The sequence below is a fragment of the Crocuta crocuta genome, unplaced genomic scaffold, assembly GCF_008692635.1.
Source record: "Crocuta crocuta isolate KB4526 unplaced genomic scaffold, BGI_CrCroc_1.0 scaffold92, whole genome shotgun sequence".
Classification (NCBI taxonomy): domain Eukaryota; kingdom Metazoa; phylum Chordata; class Mammalia; order Carnivora; family Hyaenidae; genus Crocuta; species Crocuta crocuta.
The window spans coordinates 4,974,075-4,994,086 of NW_027528804.1; the positions used below are offsets into that span (position 1 = coordinate 4,974,075).

The following is a 20,012-nucleotide window of genomic DNA, read 5'->3' on the forward strand; positions in this document are numbered from 1 at the left end:
ACAACATCCAGCAAGATCAGAATTCTGAAAAGCTGTGGTCTGTTCCTTGCCTGAGAACACTCCTACTGTGAATGGTAAATCGCAGGCACTCAATAAGTATTTGTTGACTGACTCAGTGACTTCACCTTTCATCTTGATTTACCTTCAGCATAAATAATTTAAATGACATAAACAATTTCTTGACCCTAAAATCAAAATGAGTGTCAGCAAAACTGGTAAGATAAGGTACATATATACATGTTGGTTAATTCACCTTGTCACAAGTGTACAATTACATAAGACTTCCTTGTGACTTTCTAAATCATTGCTACACCCATCTTCCTACCTGCCCTTGAACAGCCCCACTCCCCTCCTCTATATCCTGATGCATATGGAGTCAGTCACACATTTGCCTTAATTATATGCTAAATGTTTCTTTATAATTTTTCAGAGGAGTCAAAATTCCTTCTGTTTAGAGTAAGCTTCTTTCCCTAGTAACAGGTTAAAGCAGCAGTTACTCCATGGTCTTCCCAAGACTGGATTAAGTACCCTCTTGAATAGTCTGCTTACTGAATTTCTGTGCACATATCTCTTCTGAGGTGCACATAGTCCTAGATCAGAGTCTCTGAGCTGTTTTTCCTTTCTTGCCTTTTATGGTCTCACTAAATCTCTCTTATTATTGCCTTCTGAAGCTTCCTATTTTCTCAACCTACTCATATTCTAAAACCTTTTTTTTTTGTCTTACAATTCTGAATTTCCAGCCTTATAATCCCACTCCAAAATGATCTGCACATCTTTTATACACTATTTATACTAATATTTGGACAATTGAGTCCATTTAATTTAGTGCAATTAGTACTAAATACTAACATTTAGTACCTTTTAAATCCAATGCCGTATTTGTCTTTCATTTGTCTCTGGAGGCTCTGGGTCACTCTTAATCCACATCTACATTGTCACAAAGAAAGGAAAAGAGAAGTGTCTGTGGAAAGAATACACACAAAGCAAACTATTTCCATTCAAGAGTCTGACCAAACCATGACACAGCTTACATCAGTGAATTAGGGGGAAGTTTGTGTCTGCATTAACAGCATGTCTTACAAAGGGCAGAAAAAAGCTTAGGCATCAAATGACTCCATTCTATTTTTATTTTTATTTTTATTAATAGGCTTCACACCCAGTGTGGAGCAGCACAACATGGGGTTGAGATCAAGACCTGAGCTGAGATCAAGAGTCAGATGTCTCAAGCAACTGAGACACCCACGTGCCCCTCAAGTGATTCCATTCTAGTTCTGGGTTTGCTACAAACCTACTGAATGTGCTTTCGCAGTCATGTAAGCTTTATGGATCCCAGTTTTCTAAAACGAGAAACACATAGGTGAAGGCTGAAAATTGCATTCAACCACACTGGTTCTGACAATCAGACAATATTTTCTTTGGGAATCACATACTCAGAGACTATGGAAAAGGCTACTTATTTATGAAGAAAGTGTGCTTTGATGGGGAGGCCACAGGCTTGAGAGCCTGCTCCTGGGCTGCAATCTCATTTCTTCCCTCTACCTGTTGATATAGAGCAAAGTTATTTACCTTCTTTCAGTCTCTGTTCTGCATCTGTATAACAAGAATGATAATGTTATAGGATTATCTCATAGGATTGTTCTGAGGATCATGCGAGCTAGAGTACGCAAGTGGCATGTGCATAGTAGATGTTCTATAAATGGTAGTTATTCTTTTTTTAAAAAATATTTTTATTTATTTCTAGGAGAGAGAGAGACAGCGTGAGCAGGGGAGGGTCAGAGAGAGAGGGAGATACAGACTCTGAAATAGGTTCCAGGCTCTGAGCTGGCAGTCAGCACAGAGCCCGACGCAGGGCTCGAACCCACAAACCGTAAGATCATGACCTAAGCGAAAGTCGGACGCTTAACCGACTAAGCCACCCAGGCGCCCCTAAATGGTAGTTATTTTTAATGCTGTTGTTTCACTTGATTGGAGGAGGAGACACCATTTGGGTGACTTGAAAAAGAAATCAGTGAATTAATGCTATAGACCTACTAATATGTATACTAATATATGTGCTAATAAAGAACTTAGTAACTGGTAGATTGTTAAAAAATGTCCAATACAAAAAGCTTAAAACACAAAAGGAAAATTCCCCTCTTCTCCCCTACATGACCACTGCCATGGATATATCTGTCCAAATTTTTTCTAAGTGTGAGATTGTATGTACTAAATATAATTTCTCTAATAAAAACTGTATCATGTTATAGACACTGCTAGATAAAATATTTAAATGGGTGAGTGGGAAGGAACAATGACTATTCTTTGCTTTAATAGGAAAATAGCTCTGACCAAAGTGGATAGGAAACATCTCTATGTTACTCCAATTCTTTTTACAAGAATTCTTTGGGTTTATTTTTATTAGACATTATTCAAAATATATTTTAAAAAATTTTTTATGTTTATTTATTTTTGAGAAAGAGAGAGACAGAGCACAAGCTGGGGAGGGGCAGAGAGAGAAGGAGACACAAAATCTAAAGTAGGCTCTGGGCTCTGAGCTATCAGCACAGAGCCCGATGCAGGGCTCGAACTCATGAACCACAAAATCATGACCTGAGGTGAAGTTGGATGCCCAACATACTGAGCCACCCAGGTGTCCCTCTTCACAGTATTTTAAAATAAACACATAAAGCTTCACCACTAAAAACCATTATTCAAATATTCATGTTGTTTGGGTGAAGTAACGTCATATACTCATTGTCTATTTGCATTAAGTTTTCTAAGTGTGGATAACAATATGTATGAAACTACCTTTTCCAGATGCTACCAGGCACTTTTCTTGCAAAACCACTTACTGTCAGCAGAGTAACAAAGTTTTGCAAGCACAGAGGATGGTTGGAAAAGGATATAGATTCTCTGCTGTTATTTGTTACTCTGAGTGCAAACTGACCTAGTTATGGTTGCTATGGATACTATAATTTTGAATTTAATAATATTCTCTGAAGGAGTAGTAATACAGATCTACAAAATGCTGAGCCCAATCTGAATCTCAGACTTGAAAGGTGAAAAAACTGCATCAGAGGGGCTGAATGGTCTATCCCATGCCAAGAGAGAAATCAGAAGATTCATAGAGAAATCTCGGATTAACAAGGCTGACATCTATGATTAGCTGAGTGGCCAATGCTTTTCAGAGTCACTTAGTCTGTAAAAAATGCTTCTTAGCTCAAGTGATTCCCACGAGTCCTGTGGCACTCATGAAAGACATGCCCTTTCTTCTACAACTAGTGATTCCATCTCCAGACTCAGAAAACACAAGCATCTACCTGGAGTTAACATGTGCCTGAGCTCTTATGACAAAACAGTTTCCGCACAAATAAAAACCCAGTGAAATGAGAAAAGAATGCCTTGGAGGTAGAGGAACAAAGGATCGATTCCTTTAACTGAATCTTTAGGATCACTTACTGGCTGTATATTATGAGAATGCCGCATATAGTCTTGCATATAAAATAGGGTACAATGACATGCAAATTTAAATATTCAACCATAATATTAAGTTTTTATTTTTCAGCAATGTTTCTGAATTATTCCTAAGTACAATAAAAGAAATAAGAAGCTGGCTACTTGCCACTAAAATAAAAAGCACCTATAGTTCTTTCTCCTACTTAGGAGCCAGTTAACTGCAATGAGGTCCAAATTTGGGGAAATAAAGATGAGAGACTCTGGAGAGAGGGAGCAATAAAAACAGTCTTCTTGATTCTCCCTGGGAAGTAAGAATAGTTCATCTCCTGTATCAATTGCTTTGACCACGTTCCACTGGGATAACTGTTAAGTGAGTTCTGGAAGATTATAAGCTATTAGAAATTTAAAAACAATTTTGTTTATTTGTTTTTGAGAGAGAGACGGAGTGCAGGCAGGGGAGGGGCAGAGAGAGAGGGAGACACAGAATCTGAAGGAGGCTCCAGGCTCCAAGTTGTCAGCACAGAGCCCGATGCGGGGCTCGAACCCATGAACCATGAGATCATGACCTGAGCCGAAGTCGGACGCTTAACCGACTGAGCCACCCAGGCGCCCCATAAACTATTAGAAATTGAATCCAATGCTCTGATTTAGAAACTAGCATCATTAACTAGATAGTTTTCGAAGATTCCGGTGGCACTTTTTCTTGCTTATACAGCTAGCTGGTTTTGATCATAGGCTAGTCCATGTACTTACAAAGATTCTTCCCTTTCTGAAGATCAATTCCCCCCCCCCCAACAACCTTGAAAATTTTGTAAATAGATGATTCATTCCAGCGGAGACAAAGGCCCAAATATGACCATACGTCATTGCTAAAATTACTATAGTCAAGGGGATAAACACATCAGACGGTTTACCTCCTTCCAAACCTCAGCTCCCATCCATTGTTGGCTGACAGGATTATTATGATGCTGCTTGGTCAGTGCATTAACAGAAATTGTTGCTTTCAGGAAGCATAGCAGCAAATATAAAAACAGCTACAAGATAGCAGGGCCACTAAGAACAATTTGCAGTTGAATAGGAAGCTCTCAAAGCTGGCTTTATGGTCATTTCACAAAAGCATTAATGACTTCATCTTTGAGGAAGTAACACTCTCTTTTGTTTTTTCTTGTTTCCAGATCTATCTCCTCCTTTCCCAGGAAAGGAGATCCTAATCAAAGAGAGAGGAAGGAGAATACTGCAGCTTGCTGCTCAGCCTCTCCCCATAAATTAGTAGGCCGAGCAACACCTTAAGCTGCTATGCTCGACCCCGACAACATTTATTGATTTCATATCGCTAGTCATGAGGGTTTCAAAGGCAAATAGCTTGGAGAGCCCATAACCTAACAAGTCACAGAATACACAGAGCTCCCTCCGCTATGATAGAGGTATGCCACTATGTGGTCTCAAAGGAGGGTAGGAGTGATTGTTCTCAGGGAGAGAAGGTATGTGTCTCAGAGGAGGGGCATTTAAGCTGGGTCCTGAAGGATAAGTAGGATTTCACAGGATGAGAAGCAGTATTAAAAGTACAAGTAACAGCTTGAAGAAAATCAATCCTAAAAAAGAATAGAATAGAATAGGGAGTATGGGTATGTACGTGAGGTTGTATTCTCCATAGACAGTCACAGCAATTTCTTCCATCCTGTAAGCTTTTCGTACAGTGGCACTATTTTTTTTTTTTAGTTTATTTATTTATTGCGCACGCGTGAGAGAGAGTGCATGTGTAGAGATAGAGAGAGAGAGAAGGAGAGAGACTGAATCCCAAGCAGGCTCCACACTCAGCACAGAGATTGACTTGGGGCTTGAGCTCATGAAAAATGAGATCATGACCTGACCTGATGTTGAGAGTTGGACACTTGGGGCACCTGGGTGGCTCAGTCGGTTAAGCATCCAACTTCTGCTCAGATCATGATCTTGTGGGTTGTGAGTTCGAGCTCCACATCTGGCTCTGCGCTGTCTGCTTAGAGCCCGGAGCCCGGCTTCAGAATCTTTGTTTCCGTGTCTCTCTGCCCCTCTCTTGCTCACACTCTGCCTGTCTCTCTCAAAAATAAATAAACATTTAAAAAGTTTTAAGAAGAGTTGGAAACTTAACCCACTGAACCACCCAGATACCCCACAATGTCACTTTAATACTCCTCTCATTGAAAACGTGGGGTTCCCTTATCTTCAATCTAGGTAGGCTTTGAGACTATGGTGGAAGTGATACTATATGACTTCATAGTATTGGCCATAAAAGAAGATGTGTTTTCGGCCTGGTTCCCTTAAGACTCTCCCCCTCGTAGCCCTGAGAGCCATGATTTCAGCAGTCTGACTTCCTTAAGGCTGCCGTGCTGTGAGGGAGGCCCAAACTAGCCCACATGGAGAAACCAAAGAGGGCCTGAAAGTACATGAAGAGACAGATGCCTGGTCAACCAGCAGCGATTTCACCTGCCCGCTCTTTCAGCTTCAGCCCACATCCACCTACAACTACATGAGAGACCTGAATTAGAACTGCCTAGCTGAACCTTTCCTGAGTGCCTGATCCACAGGGACTGTGAGAGCTATTACAATGATAATCATTGCTTTCAGCAACTAACTTTTCCAGGGTGATTTGTTATTCAGCAATCAATAACCAGAACAGCAAGTAATTGGAAATGAAACTGGACAGTCTGAGGCCTACAGAATATTTGGATTTCCTTCTACATGCGGTGGGAAACAATCCATCAAGCTTTTTAATCTGGAGAATGACATGATCTGATTTACGGTTTAGAAAGGAAATTCAAGAGGCATTGGGCAAGATGAATTGGAGTGAAGAGACACGGGAGACAGGGAGCACACTTGCAGGAGTTCTCTGAGTTTGTACTTAAAAATCACCCGAGATGTTGATAAAATTTCAGATCACTTCGATTCAGCTCACCCCAAAAAGATAGGTAATGGGGAAATTGCTCCTACCTGCCTTTAACAGACAGAAGAAAAGTGCCTTTGTGGTGTGCTTGCTGCATATCAGGCAGTTTGCTAGGCACTTTGGATACAGCAGGGTGGCCGAGACCATGGATGTTGCTACAAGAGAGGCCTGGGTCTGTCCTTTACTCCATCATTTACTAGTCATGTGATCTAGGGAAAATAAATCTATTTCTGTTTTGGAATTAGGACTTTTCCAACCTAATAGCACTCTGGGATTGGAATCCAGAAGTCATATCATGCTGGACCTGAAAAAGATGTCTGTCTTATTTCATCTATACCTTACATCAATAAAGATAGTCTAGGTTATGCTGAAGTAATTCTGAAAAAAGCCTCAAATCTCAGTGCCTTAAAGCAGCAAAGAATTCTTTCATGCTCAAACTGCACAATTATTATGGGGTACCTGGGGTATCTGCTCTGAGTTACCCTCATTCTCAGGCTTATCCAAATAGAGCAGCCGCTGCCTGGACTCTTGTCAGTCATCATAAATGAGGGAAAGAGAGCTATAGCAAAACACACTGGTTCTTAACACTTTCCCAGAAGTGACATACATCACTTTTAATCAGTTCCTTTGGCCAAAGCAAGCTACATGGCCACACTTTAATTATAAGGGTGTAGGGCAGTGCAATACTCCCATGTGCCTAAAGGGAAAACTGAAGCTATTTAGTGAATGGTACTAATGACTAACTCATCCTTACATTTTATAGATGAAAAAATTGGGATCTAGAGAGATATGTCACTTGTAATATCAAGCTGATTGATGTCATAGCCAAAACTAAAACTGAGCCTTGAATTCACTGTCCAGTACTTTTTAAAAATAATGAACCAGAAACGACTTATTCCTTACTCCCAATAAAAGAGATTTAAATTTCTTTTTTTTATTTTTTAATGTTTATTATTTATTTTTGAGAGAGACAGACAGACAGACAGAGCACGAGTTGGGGAGGGACAGAGAGAGGGGCAGGCACAGAATCTGAAACAAGCTCCAGGCTCTGAGCTGTCAGCACAGAGTCCGACGTGAAACTCGAACCCACGAACATTGGACCAAAGTTGGATGCATAACTAACTCAGCCACCGAGGTGCCCCTAAGTTTTCTAATATCAATATTTTATTTATTTACATAATATAAAATGCTTGCATTGAAATCCATTTTTTACTTCTGCCCTAAAATATAAAACACAAATAAGTCAGGGGCCTTGTCCTTCATTCTCCCTCATGGTCTAGCAAAGCACCACAGTGATAAAACACTCAACATCTCTCTAACCTGTCTTCTCTCATTTCCAGAAAACCTAAATCATGTTTCATGCTGCTCATTCTAAACACACTGGCTGTAAAAATTCAAAGAGATAAGCAAGAGAAGTATGTGTCTCTATAAATATACCAAACACCCTCTGTCTGTTGAATCCATTAGAAATGTGTTCCCAATGAAAATTTAATTGACAATGGTTTTAGGAAGCGAGGTTTAAGTTACCCTCATAACAAGAAGACTAAAGGTGGATGGCCGCTAGTATTGGTTCCGTAGTGGTTCAGCTGCTTGTATTGGTTCAGCTCAGTAGTATCAAAGCTCATAGTTCTCTTGGTCTTTTCTCATGGATGCAAGGTGGTTGCAACTGTACCAGAGATCAAGTCTAGATGAAGGGGGATGGTGGAAGCCAGCTGTGACAACACCTCTTAATAGAGAAGCAAAAGCTTTCCCAGAATCAATACACTGCCCCCATTCTAGCAGACGGCCCCTGAGGGCTCATTGGCCAGGCCTGGGAATACATGGCCATCCCTAACAGCAAGATAAACTGAAAATATAAGGAACTAATTCTCATTATGATTCTCTAATTTTGCCTTGAATAAAAGAAGTTCAAGGAATGCCAAGGAGGTAGAATGTGCTAGGATGAATATTAAGAAAGCAACTAACAATTCCTGCCCCATTTATTAATTGATTAAAAGGTAGTATCATTTTTACAGTTGACATAGAAACTATTTAGAAAAAACAAAATACATATTTACTACTGAAACCATAGTAGTCATATTATGTATCTTCGCAACTGATAATATTTAAAAATACAATAAAGCTAGTCGAGTCAGTTCTGCTACAATGCTTGTTGTAAAGACACAAATTTCTTCCAACAAGATTGATATTTTAGGGAACTGTTTGAGCATACCACAATTTCATATTTGCCTATGTGTGATTTCATCCACTTGAAATATTAGGTGAATGCAGAAAACCGTATCTAGGTGCCCTAAGCCACAAAAGAGTACACAAAACATACATGTGCACCCCTCAAAATTACCAGTGATCCCAGTTCACTGCCTGGTCTATGAGTCACAGTCATCTACATTTGCTGTGTATACTTCCATCTGATTTCACATCCCTTTTCTTTCATGACCCATAAACGGTGACCCTTCCAAAACCCACTTGCATGGGTTTCCTGCATTTCTTTTTCAGTATAAAGTACCATATTTATTACACTTAATTTTTTTTTTTTTAGAGAGAGAGAGAGCATAAGTGGGGTAGAGGGGAAGGAGGGAGGGAGGGACGGAGGGAGGGATAGAGAGAGAGAGAAAGAGAGAGAGAGAGAATCCTAAGCAGACTCTGCACTCAGCACAGAGCCCATGCAGGGCTCAATACCATGACCCTGGGAATCATGTCCTGAGCTGAAATCAGTAATCCGATGCTCAAGTGATTGAGCCACACAAGCATCCCTCTTATACTATTTATGTGTTTCTTAACAGTTTATCACATTTAAACTGTGTTACCATTTTTTAAAATTTTCTCTGTTTTTTATGAGTCACTGACAAAGTTCTTGAGTGCTGTATCCTTTTTTTTTTTTTCTGAGAGAGAGAGAGGGAGATACAGAATCTGAAACAGGCTCCAGGCTCTGAGCTAGCTGTCAGCACAGAGCCCGATGCGGGGCTCAAACCGTGAGATCATGACCTGAGCCGAAGTCGGACACCCAACCGACTGAGCCACCCAGGCGCCCCTTGAGTGCTGTATCCTTAACCCCATATTTCTCATAAGTCCTGTAGTTTTAACGGCATCAGGCTGCAGTAGCACTATACCTAAGTAGCATATCTCTGTTAGTTACCAGGTGCACACATGCAAACATAGTATATGCATATACATATATATAATATTAGAATATAATTGAAACATTTTTAACAGAAATCAAGCTCATTTTACATGTTAGTGAGTGTGCCTTTTAAAGCATTTATTAAATATGCTTGGGAGTGTTTGTTACAAAAAAGATTATCAATTATATTAAACAAAAACCATTCAATATGCCAAGCTATCCATAGATGTCTCTATAGTGGGTAAAATTTGTCATTTATCATTTAAGGTAATTATGCAAATTATATTCAGCCCACACATCTTGAGCTGGAAAATGGTTTTTATCTTTTTTTCCTCATTTATAAACCTTGTCTAACAAGACTTAGCCACGATTCAGAATGGGCAGCACAAAGCTGGATTTTGGCAGTACCTTTACAATAAAAGAGAATTTGCTTTCCTCTTTTCACTAACGAGGGCATATAGAACATTCAGTACATTCCCAGGGCTTCGGTGAATTTCTCCCTGGAGAAATCTCAGTAACTCCAAGGAAAAACAACTTCAAAACAATTAATGAAAGCCACATCAGTATTTGCCTTACCTCGTCCCAATTCCTGCCACTGTCCTTACCACTTTCTACATGTCTCTTCTCAGTTTCAAACATTTTTCCTTCCCTTCTGTTCCCAAGGTGAGCTGCGGTTTCCGGTACTCCATCTGTGAAAGGACCGGGAAAAGATTGTACAGAAATCACACTGTGACACAGGGCTTCTTTTCCTAAGCACCAGAACCAGCAACAGTGTTGGGACCATGAAAGAGTTAATTGAACGCATGGAAGGGAGACCTCAAAAGTCTCCAGGCTTCTATGGACATTTTCTCCTCTCCTTGTGCCTGTTGCCGTGAATGCTCCTTTGCCCAAGAACGTGGATCAGGGTTTGGAAAACATGTTTTTAGTCAACAGTTTGTGAATATTTGTAAAGACAGAGAAGCATGACTTTTGAGTGCACACGGTAGTTCCTAAAACTGATTCTGTCCCCACTGTTGTGATGCACATGTAAATTCTAATAGCTCCACACTAGCTCCGTGGGTCACACGTGGGTGACTCTAGCTACAAGTCACAAGCAAGCCCACGTCTGCCTCCAGGCAGCAGACCACAGCGCAGTCTCCGGTGCACCTGTATACACCCACAGGCACACATTAAACCCACAAGTTCATGTGTGCTTCCCTTCTGCCCTGCCCCACCCTGTTCTCCCATTTCCCCCAACCCCCAGCCCCGCCACACACAATGGGATTTTTGTTTGCTCCGGTAGCATGTGACAGCACAGTCCCTGCTTTGCCTAGCTCAGTGCGGCAGGTCTCTCAGGTAACAGGTGGCAGCTTCCCCTGTAGAATTCTAGGCATAAAAACGAATGACCTCATAGGGGTGGGACTCTGGGACTCTGGAGAGGTGGCAGTCACAGCCAGGTAACCCTGGAGTAAAGCCTTTTAGTAAGAAGGGAGCAGTTCAACTCTTCACTCTGGTGGCTTCCACCCTGAGCCTGAGGCAATTTAGCAAACAGCCATTGCCTACAAGGCTCAAAAGGTTGTCTTTGCCTCAGATGGAGCCCAAAGAAGCAACTGGGAAAGATAACATGGGCACCAAGAAAAAGAATCTGACCTTCCTGAGGCCCAGGCTCTACATGCTGGAGAGAAGGAAGACAGACACAGTGGTTGACAGCAGTGTTTCTGGGGACTACTCTGGTACTTTGAGGAGGAGTCAGTCTGACAGGACCGAATACAACCAGAAACTACAAGGTAACCACCACAAACTGATTGACCTAGGTTACTGCACTCCCAGCTGCTTTCTCCTATTCTTCCATTTGCAAAGAAATCACATAAGGCAAAGGAGAAAATCAAATATTACCTTCTCTGTAAGGAAGGAACTAAGGAAAATAAGAAAACAAACAAAAAATAAGAAAATGAAAGTAAATCTCACTCATAAATTATAGGAAACATTTTTGCTGTGCTTCAGTAGTTAATGAGCCAATTCTGAATTATTCTTAATATATATTTTTTTTCTGGTGAGTGTAGTATTTTTTCTGCTATCTTCCTCCCTTCCTTCTCCCTCCTTCAGCCAATTTAAAAAGTGGGAAGCCTAGAAAGCAAATGATTTATAAATCGACAAAAGATAGTTTCTCTCAATAGATAGGTGTGGGGTGTCACACCATGAGATCTATCTAAGTAATTGTACTGAACTGTGATTGTGGTTATCTTAAATAGGGGCATGAAACTGCAATCATGTCTGTGAAAAACGAGGAATGTTAGTCACTGGGTTGGTATAATAGGATTTGTTGAAAATCACATAGGTGTTCATTCCTTTAGAGTGAATCGAATAGCATCCAAATATGGCAAGAGAGGCTTAGCATGCTTAGATTGAATGACTTTTGAGGAAATTACTTCAGTTTATTTTGTGATGGTCATAAGATAATTTGGCACAGTCATTATAAAACGTCCTGTTTAAGTCCCTGAATGTCTATCCCTTTCAATCCACCTCCTCTTTTTCCTCTCTTTCTCTTGAAGGTCACTTGTTCTAGTAAATTTCATTTGGATGCTGATATTCTGCCCTGCTTTAAGTATCCACTGCAGCGCCTGTGATGTGATCCCCAGAACTTGTCTCTCCCGCTTTGAGCACACTGTGCATTTGAGCTTGCATAATCCCACCATGAGTTGTCATTCTGGACTGAAAAATTATGACGTGGCTAGAAAGACCAAGAGAATACTCTTGTACTTAGTAGGTCCCTTTCTGAAGAAAAAAAAGAAAGAAAGAAAGAAAGAAAGAAAGAAAGAAAGAAAAGAAAGGAAGAAAGAAAAGTAGTTCTCAAGGCTTAGTTACATAAATTAATTAAACTAAATTAATTTAAATGAAATCTTTAAAGTTGCCTACAAGTTAATACTAAAAAAAAAAAAAATTCCTGATCATTCAGGATTAAAATGTAGAGTCAACTCTTATCCTTAAAGGACTTTTTTTAAAAACGAAAGAAGGGTATTGAAGCTTTCAAAGGAGATGAAACTTTACTCAAGGCAATGGATACTTTGGAAAGAATGCAAATTTTAAAGTCAGATACATTTGCCTTGCAATCTTGGCTCTTCAACTTACTATCTAAAAGACTTTGAACAAATTACTTGAAGTTTCTGAGCCTCAGTTTCCCTCTCTGTGAAAGTGGGACAGTGATACTCACCACAGTATTGCTGAAAGAATGAAATCAGGGAATTACATAAAATACCTGGCATATTGGCTAACACATGGTATGTGCTCAACAAATAGTATTTTTTATTTTAGGAATAATTGGAATAATAATGATAGGATAGGACTTGCCCTTTATTAATCAAATTTACTAGTCTACTCATTTCAACTTTTTTCTGTCCTTTGATGAAGAGACCACATATACAAATTCAGTAAAAGCCTATGGCTTTATCTCTAATAATATATTTATTCTGCCTGAGATTCACTGATTCAGCATCTTCTTGGCCCAGATTTTCCATTACCAAGTAAAAATGGAAAATATTTTTTGCTCTTCACTTCCTAAACTTAGTAAAAAAAAAAAAAAAAGCAAAAAACCAAAAAACTGCTGCGACCACAAAAGACAGCAAATGTTTGCTGGTTACTTGGCAGAGGACCTCAGGCTTCTCATGCCCGCCATTGGATTTGTGGCTTCCTTGTGCCCTGTTGGATCCTGTTTTTGAAGGTAGAAGAAAAGGTCCGGGAGTTAACCCACGTTCCTAGAATTGTCTGTGTAGGAGAAAAATCATCAGGGAGTGTAGAGGCGCACATCAGAGCTGTAAAAATAGGCTGGCCCCCTGATAAGTAACATTTTTTAGATGTAACTCTTAATAAAATCCAAGTTGGCTATGTAATACATAATAGAGCTTTCAGTAGGATTCTTCCATGACTGCTTTGGCTACAATAGAAAATATTTTCTCGTTAACATTCAAAGTAATCAGTTCTGTCGGGTTTGCACTCTGATCTGCACTATACCCATTATCATGCAGATGGACCCTAAATGACCTTAAGAATTTTTTTATTATTGCCATGTCAAGAGTTTTTCCTCTGCCTATCTTGGAACTGGTGGTTCCGTAGGAGGCACTGAATAAAGATCTGAGCTGGTTAGAGCCCTCGATGGATGGCCCCAAACCATTGTGAGGTCACAGTGTGCTTTTCAATGTTGGAAAGAGGCCTCAGATTATTTAGCCAGAGTCCTTCAGTGGCTGTGTTGCTATCTGAGTAATACAGTTCACTGCTCTGTCTCTTCGGGCACCTTCTCTGGGTTCTGGGAAATCTAAGACCTTTCTTTGCTGCCGGTGGGCTCACCTCTTAACTCATACTAGACAGTCTACCTGTTCAATTCAATTTCTGGCTGACATCACTTTAGCAGTGAGAATCCAAAGTTGTATTTTCTTTAAAAACGGTACACTGGGTGAGAGCTACTAGATTAAACAATAGAACATGGTTCTAATGAGAGTATCATAAACTGCCTGGAGAAGGTTGTGATCACAACAACATAGTCATTAAGCTCCAGGTTTTACAATAATAGTTTTTTGCTAGCCTGCTGTTAATGGCTCCTTTATTCCTTCAACAGATTTGTTCAATTAATTGGCATGTATTGAAAATGTTATGTGATGAGTAAAAACTGAATGTATGCCAGGGATTACAACTACAAAACCATTAAGAAAAAAAAAATGTCTGGGACGCCTGGGTGGCTTAGTAGGTTAAGCGTCCGACTTTCGCTTAGGTCANTACTCCAAAGGGGCTTAAAGTCTCATTGGGAAAGAGAAGACAGGTAAACACATGCAATGAATTGGCAGGACAGAGTACATGTGGGATCAGTGGACCCATAAGAGGAGGAAATTGTCTATTCAGGATTGGGCAGGGAGGTTGCTGGAAAACGTTGTTGTTAAGAGTTGATAAGGTGGGCACCTGAAGAAGGAGCGGAATGGGGAGGGAAGGGTATTTTAATTTCCTCATTGTACTCATCTCTGTCTGAAATTGTGTAGCTTGTTTCCTTGTTTCTTGCCTATTACTGATGCTCATCTCCTCTCCCATGTCTCATCCCCCACTCCATGAGAGAGACCCTATCTGTCTCGGTAACTGTTCCATCTCCGCCCTTAGAATCATGCCCAGCACACTGTAAGCACTCAGTGACTTTCAAATAGAATGTAAGACTTGAATGATATGGTCTAGGTAGGGAATCAGTGTAAGGAAAAGCATCAGAGCCTGAATTAATAGCCCTTGTATCTCCGAATGTGAGGGTATATGTCGCCATTAGTAAAGATGATCCTTCAGTAAAAAAAAATAAAACTATTAGGGATGAAAATGTACAGGATTGCCTATATAACAAATAATTCTTAGTAGAAGCCTATTTCTTTCCCGATCCTACCTTTCAGAGCCCAGCAGACCCTAAGTCTGCTCATTCCTCCTCTTCCATTCATCACAAGAGCTGTCACCTTAGCTTCCAAGCCAGCTCAGTGCCTCATTGCCATTTTACTGAGAGCCACAGAGGGTGATCAAAGCTGGGGAACTCACTGGCTCATTTCTTAAAACTCTTGTCTTTGGGAAATGAATTCATGTATGATTATATGTGTAAACTCTACCTTTGAAATGTGCCTAATTTAATTATGTGTAAGTGTGTCTGTTTGCATGCAGACTATCTATCTAATCTGTCTACGGTGTGTATAGTTGTGTGTGTGTGCTTGAGACATATTTCTGCAACAGTTAAAACTTTTTATAAAAAGCTTATTGACTAACATTCAGCAGCCTTTTCTTTTCTCTTTCTTTTTTTTTTTTTTACAAATAGTTTATTGTCAAATTAGTTTCCACACAACACCCAGTGCTCATCCCCATGAGTGCCCTCCTCCATGTCCCTCCCCCCTCCCCCTTCCATCCATCAGTTCTCAGTTTTTGTCAGCATTTAAGAGTCTCTCATGGTTTGCCTCTCTCCCTTTCCCCCACCATTTCCCCCCTTCTTCTCCCCATTGTTCGTCCGTTAAGTTCCTCCTAATCCTCCTATACGTGCAAACATATGATATTTGTCCTTCTCTGCCTGACTTATTTCGCTCAGCATAACACCCTCAAGGTCCATCCATGTTGCTACACATGGCCAGATTTCATTGTTTCTCATTGCCATGTAGTATTCCATGGTATAGATAAACCACATCTTCTTGATCCATTCATCTGTTGATGGACACTTAGGCTCTTTCCATGTTTTAGCTATTGTGGAGAGTGCTGCTATGAACATTGGGGTACATGTGCTCCTATGCATCAGCATTTCTGTATCCCTTGGGTAAATTCCTAGCAGTGCTATTGCTGGGTCCTAGGGGAGTTCTATTGTTAGTTTCCTGAGGAACCTCCACACTGTTTTCCAGAGGGGCTGCACCAGTTTGCATTCCCACCAACAGTGTAGGAGGGTGCCCGTTTCTCCACATCCTCGCCAGCATCTAGAGTTCTCTGATTTGCTCATTTTAGCCACTCTGACTGGCGTGAGGTGGTATCTCAGTGTGGTTTTGATTTGTATTTCCCTGATGAGGAGGGATGCTGAGCATCGTTTCATGTGTCTGTTGGCCATCTGGATGTCCTCTTTGGAGAAGTGTCTGTTCATATCTTCTGCCCATTTCTTCACTGGGTTGTTTGTTTTTCGGGTGTGGAGTTTGGTGAGTTCCTTATAGATTCCGGATATCAACCCTTTATCTGATATGTCATTTGCAACTATCCTTTCCCATTCCGCTGGTTGCCTATTAGTTTTGTGGGTTGTTTCCCTTGCCGTGCAGAAGCTTTTAATCTTGATGAGGTCCCAATCGTTTATTTTTGCTCTTGATTCCTTTGCTTTGGGGTATGTGTCAAGTAAGAGGTTGTCAGCAGCCTTTTCTGAAAACCCTACATGATTCATATGACTGACATTACATGTTTCCTCTCAGTGTGGGTGATATGGGTTGGATGCTTATGTCCCCTCCAAATTCCTATACTGAAGCCTAATTCCCAGTGTAATATTATTTGGAGGTGGGGTTTGGGGGAGATAATCAGGTCATGAGGGTAAAACCCTGCTGAATGAGATTAGTACCTTATAAAAAGAAGCATGAGAGACCCTGCTTCCACTCTCTGCCGTGTGAAGGTTTGAGAAGATAGCCATTTATCAGCTAGGAAGGGGTCCCTTACCAGACACTAAATCTGCCTAGAACTTGGACTTCCCAGCCTCCAGAACTATGAGAAATAAATGTTTGTTGTTTAAGCCACCCAGTCTGTGGTATATTTGTTATAGCAGCCCAAACTGACTAAGACAGTGGTCAGTTACTTTTATCCCATATGGCCACACTAAGACCCTGGTTAATTTTTTGGCCAATGAAAATTCTTGCTTGTCAAGTAAAGCTTTCTTTCTATGCTGATGAACCAACCTACTACATGAATGATATACAGAATAACATATATTGTTGTGTGAGGACAAATGGCTCAAACAATAAATCAGTCATGGTAAGATTATGGGAACACTTAATTTGTAATGATTTTTAAGAATACAGACCAATCTGGGGTATCTGGGTGGCTCATCTGGTTAAGCAACCAACTCTTGATTTTGGCTCAGGTTGTGATCTCACAGTCAGGAGATCAAGCCCCTCATTGGGCTCACACAGAACATGGAGCCTGCTTGGGAATCTCTCCCTCCCTCTCTTTCTGCCCCTCCCCTGCTCACACACACACACACACACACACACTCTCTCTCTCTCTCTCTCAAAATAAATAGATAAATAAACATTAAAAAAAAGAATACAGACAATCTGTAAGTGTGAAGGAGGAGCAGTTAACACTGGGAGATTTGGTGATTTCTGTTTTGGGCCTGGTGTAGGGTAGAATAAAACTAATTGTGCAGCTGTCTGTGCATGTTTCTCTCAGTGCTCCAAGCCCTCTGTGTTCTTCCTGTTCTTTGAAGAGTAAGTCCTTTATTTACCTGCCTTCATATGTACGTTAGGGAAGTGGGAAGTACTTGGATCAGTAATGTAACACCAATATAAATAAGGTGTATTTCATAGTTAGAAGGGTAAATCTTTATAAAAGGCAAAGCCTTTTATAAATTTACAAATTACTTGTAAATCTAAGTAATTTCTGTCTCATCACATGCACAGAAACCAAAAAGAAGCATGATATTTTACTTTCCTTCTTTTTTAGTAAAGTTATTTTATAGTTTTTGGAAGTTATTTGAATTAAACAAAGGGTGAGTCCCAGAAATCAAGAAAGTTTGAGCTATTCTACTATAATCACATTGTGATAAGAAAATGTATTCCTGTGTTCTACTTATGGGACTCTAGATACAACTTTCTTAAAGGTAGAAAATCCAGCTTCCAATTAAATTTTTTTTTTGTTCACAAAGATTATTAGTTTATTAAAACAAATGATGAGAACTCAAGAGGGAGGGAGAAATGGGAGAAAGAAGAGACGAGTAGGGAGAGAAAGAGGTATGGGGGGGAAGGGAAGGAGGTGGGGAGAGAAACAGTGAGGTAGGGGAAGAGGGAAAAGGAAGAAGGGAAAGCAAGGGAGAACTCAGATATACAGAGCATGAATAGAAATGTACCTTAAAATAATGATATAGTTGGGGAAAAGATGGACTGAGAGAAAAGTATTTAAGCTACATTCATCTTTGGTTCTGTAGATACAAGAAAGAAAAAAAAACTTCTTTTATAGAATTACCTTTTCTTGATGACATAAATCATACTAACTTTAGTATTTTTTGTGGATATGGATTTTCTGGTAAGGGCGAAATAATTGCAAGAACTGCTGAAACTATAAGCAATATCATCCTTAGAACCAAGCAAGACTTGGCTTCAGGTTGTACCTTAAAGTATGCCTCTGTGTCCCTCTTTCCAGCAAGTAGGTGAGGTGTCCTTGGGGCCAAAGTTACTGACTACATAGGACCCTTCCCCTTATATCTAGACCAAGTTCAGGGTACCTGGGACCATAGAACTTTCTGTTCAATAGGTCCCAATACTGGCTCTAAAGTCTGCTGGAAACTCTTCCCACCCCACCTTCCTTGGGGCAGACTGTGGTTGCTGGTATGCACACCCTTGGACCTGAGGGACAGTTGATTATGGAGGTGTGTCTGTAGGTTGATCAAGCTGGGGTATTCACACATGCCTACCAATCCACCTGTGGGAGGGACAGAGCCGAGAAAGGGAAGAGTGGGGATATAGGCCTCAGAGCTTGGAAAGGGTGAGTGTGTCCCAGGGCCTCCTGCCTCTGAGGGAGCTGAAAAATCTAAATTTGAACTTGGCCTTTCATGTTACTTTGAAGGTATATTTATCAACATAGAAAGATATAGCATATTAGTTAACAATTTGCCAGCTTGACTCACAATTGTTAAATGTATAGACATGATATGTTGGCCTCCATTTGCACACTCAAGGGAGGCTGCTTATAAGTGGTTTTTGGTTGTAAGCTATGTTCGGGATGTGGCCCTTATTCTATACAAGGTGTGAAAAGTGAGAGAGAAGGAAAGGCACAGACTGAGTGACCATCCTTTGCTAGCAACCACGCTGGTCCAGGGACTTTCACACATTATTTAATCCCAACACCTTTTCGGTTCTGGTTTCATAGTTGAAAAATAAGTGTGTAGGGGAGGAAAGACTTTACTCTCCTGGGTTCAATAGCTGGACCTATGAAATAAACTGACAATAGGCAGATTAACAGGAGAAAAGGTATACAAGTGTACTAATTTTTAATATTACCTGCTGGGTAGCATCATAGGAAAAAAATGCACGTCCCCACAATGAAGAGATTTGAGAGCTTATATAGCACCATAAAAGGGAAGGGAAAGGGAAATATAGACCACTTAGGGGAGAGTAAATAATTTTATGAAAGATGAATGGGTTTGAGAAAAATGGATAGGGACATAACAGTTTGTGACAGTGTCTGGGTATGGTGTCAACTTCTGGTTTTCTCTTCTATGATAAGAATCAATATTCCCCAGTTGATGAAACTCCTTAGAGGGACACCTGGGTGGCTCAGCTGGTTGAGTGTCTGATGTCAGTTCAGGTCATGATCTCACAGTTCGTGAGTTCAAGCCCCACATCGGGCTCCATGCTAATAGTGCAGAGCCTGATTTGGATTCTCTCTCCCTCTCTGTCTCTGCCCCTTCCCTCCCTCAATATAAATAAATTAATTAAAAAAAAAAAACTCCTGAGGAGGGGATTTTTGACAACTGAGTTCCTTTTGGAGGATCTATCTTTAGGCAGATAGAGAGAGCACACAGAAAGCCTCTCCCTGCATTTGCTGTTTATCAAGTGCCTTCAGCCCAAAATCATCAGTATACCAATGCAGCATATTTTGGGGTGTCAGGTCCTAAACTCCTTCAGGTGGTGGAGCTTGGGTTTGAACTCAAGTGCTTTAAATATTTCCAAATAGGATGCATCTAATTCCTTGGCGTAGTAGGTATTCAGTTGGATGGTTTATTAGTAACAAGAAGTCAAAGCAATTTGAGGGTTGTGGTACATGTTTTGTGATGTGGTAACTTTCTGCTGCTACATTGATAAAGCCTACTAAATTTTTCAT

At 40.4% G+C, this 20,012-nt stretch overlaps 1 protein-coding gene across 1 annotated transcript in view; it reads left to right on the plus strand.

Moving 5' to 3' along the window:
- Positions 1-11,046: 11,046 nt before the first annotated feature.
- ARHGEF38 (Rho guanine nucleotide exchange factor 38) overlaps positions 11,047-20,012 on the plus strand; it is a 121,195-nt gene continuing 112,229 nt past the window's right edge. Inside the window, exon 1 of the mRNA XM_077755769.1 lies at positions 11,047-11,242. Within this exon, the coding sequence (XP_077611895.1) occupies positions 11,047-11,242 (196 nt within the window). The remainder of the gene's footprint in view (positions 11,243-20,012) is intronic.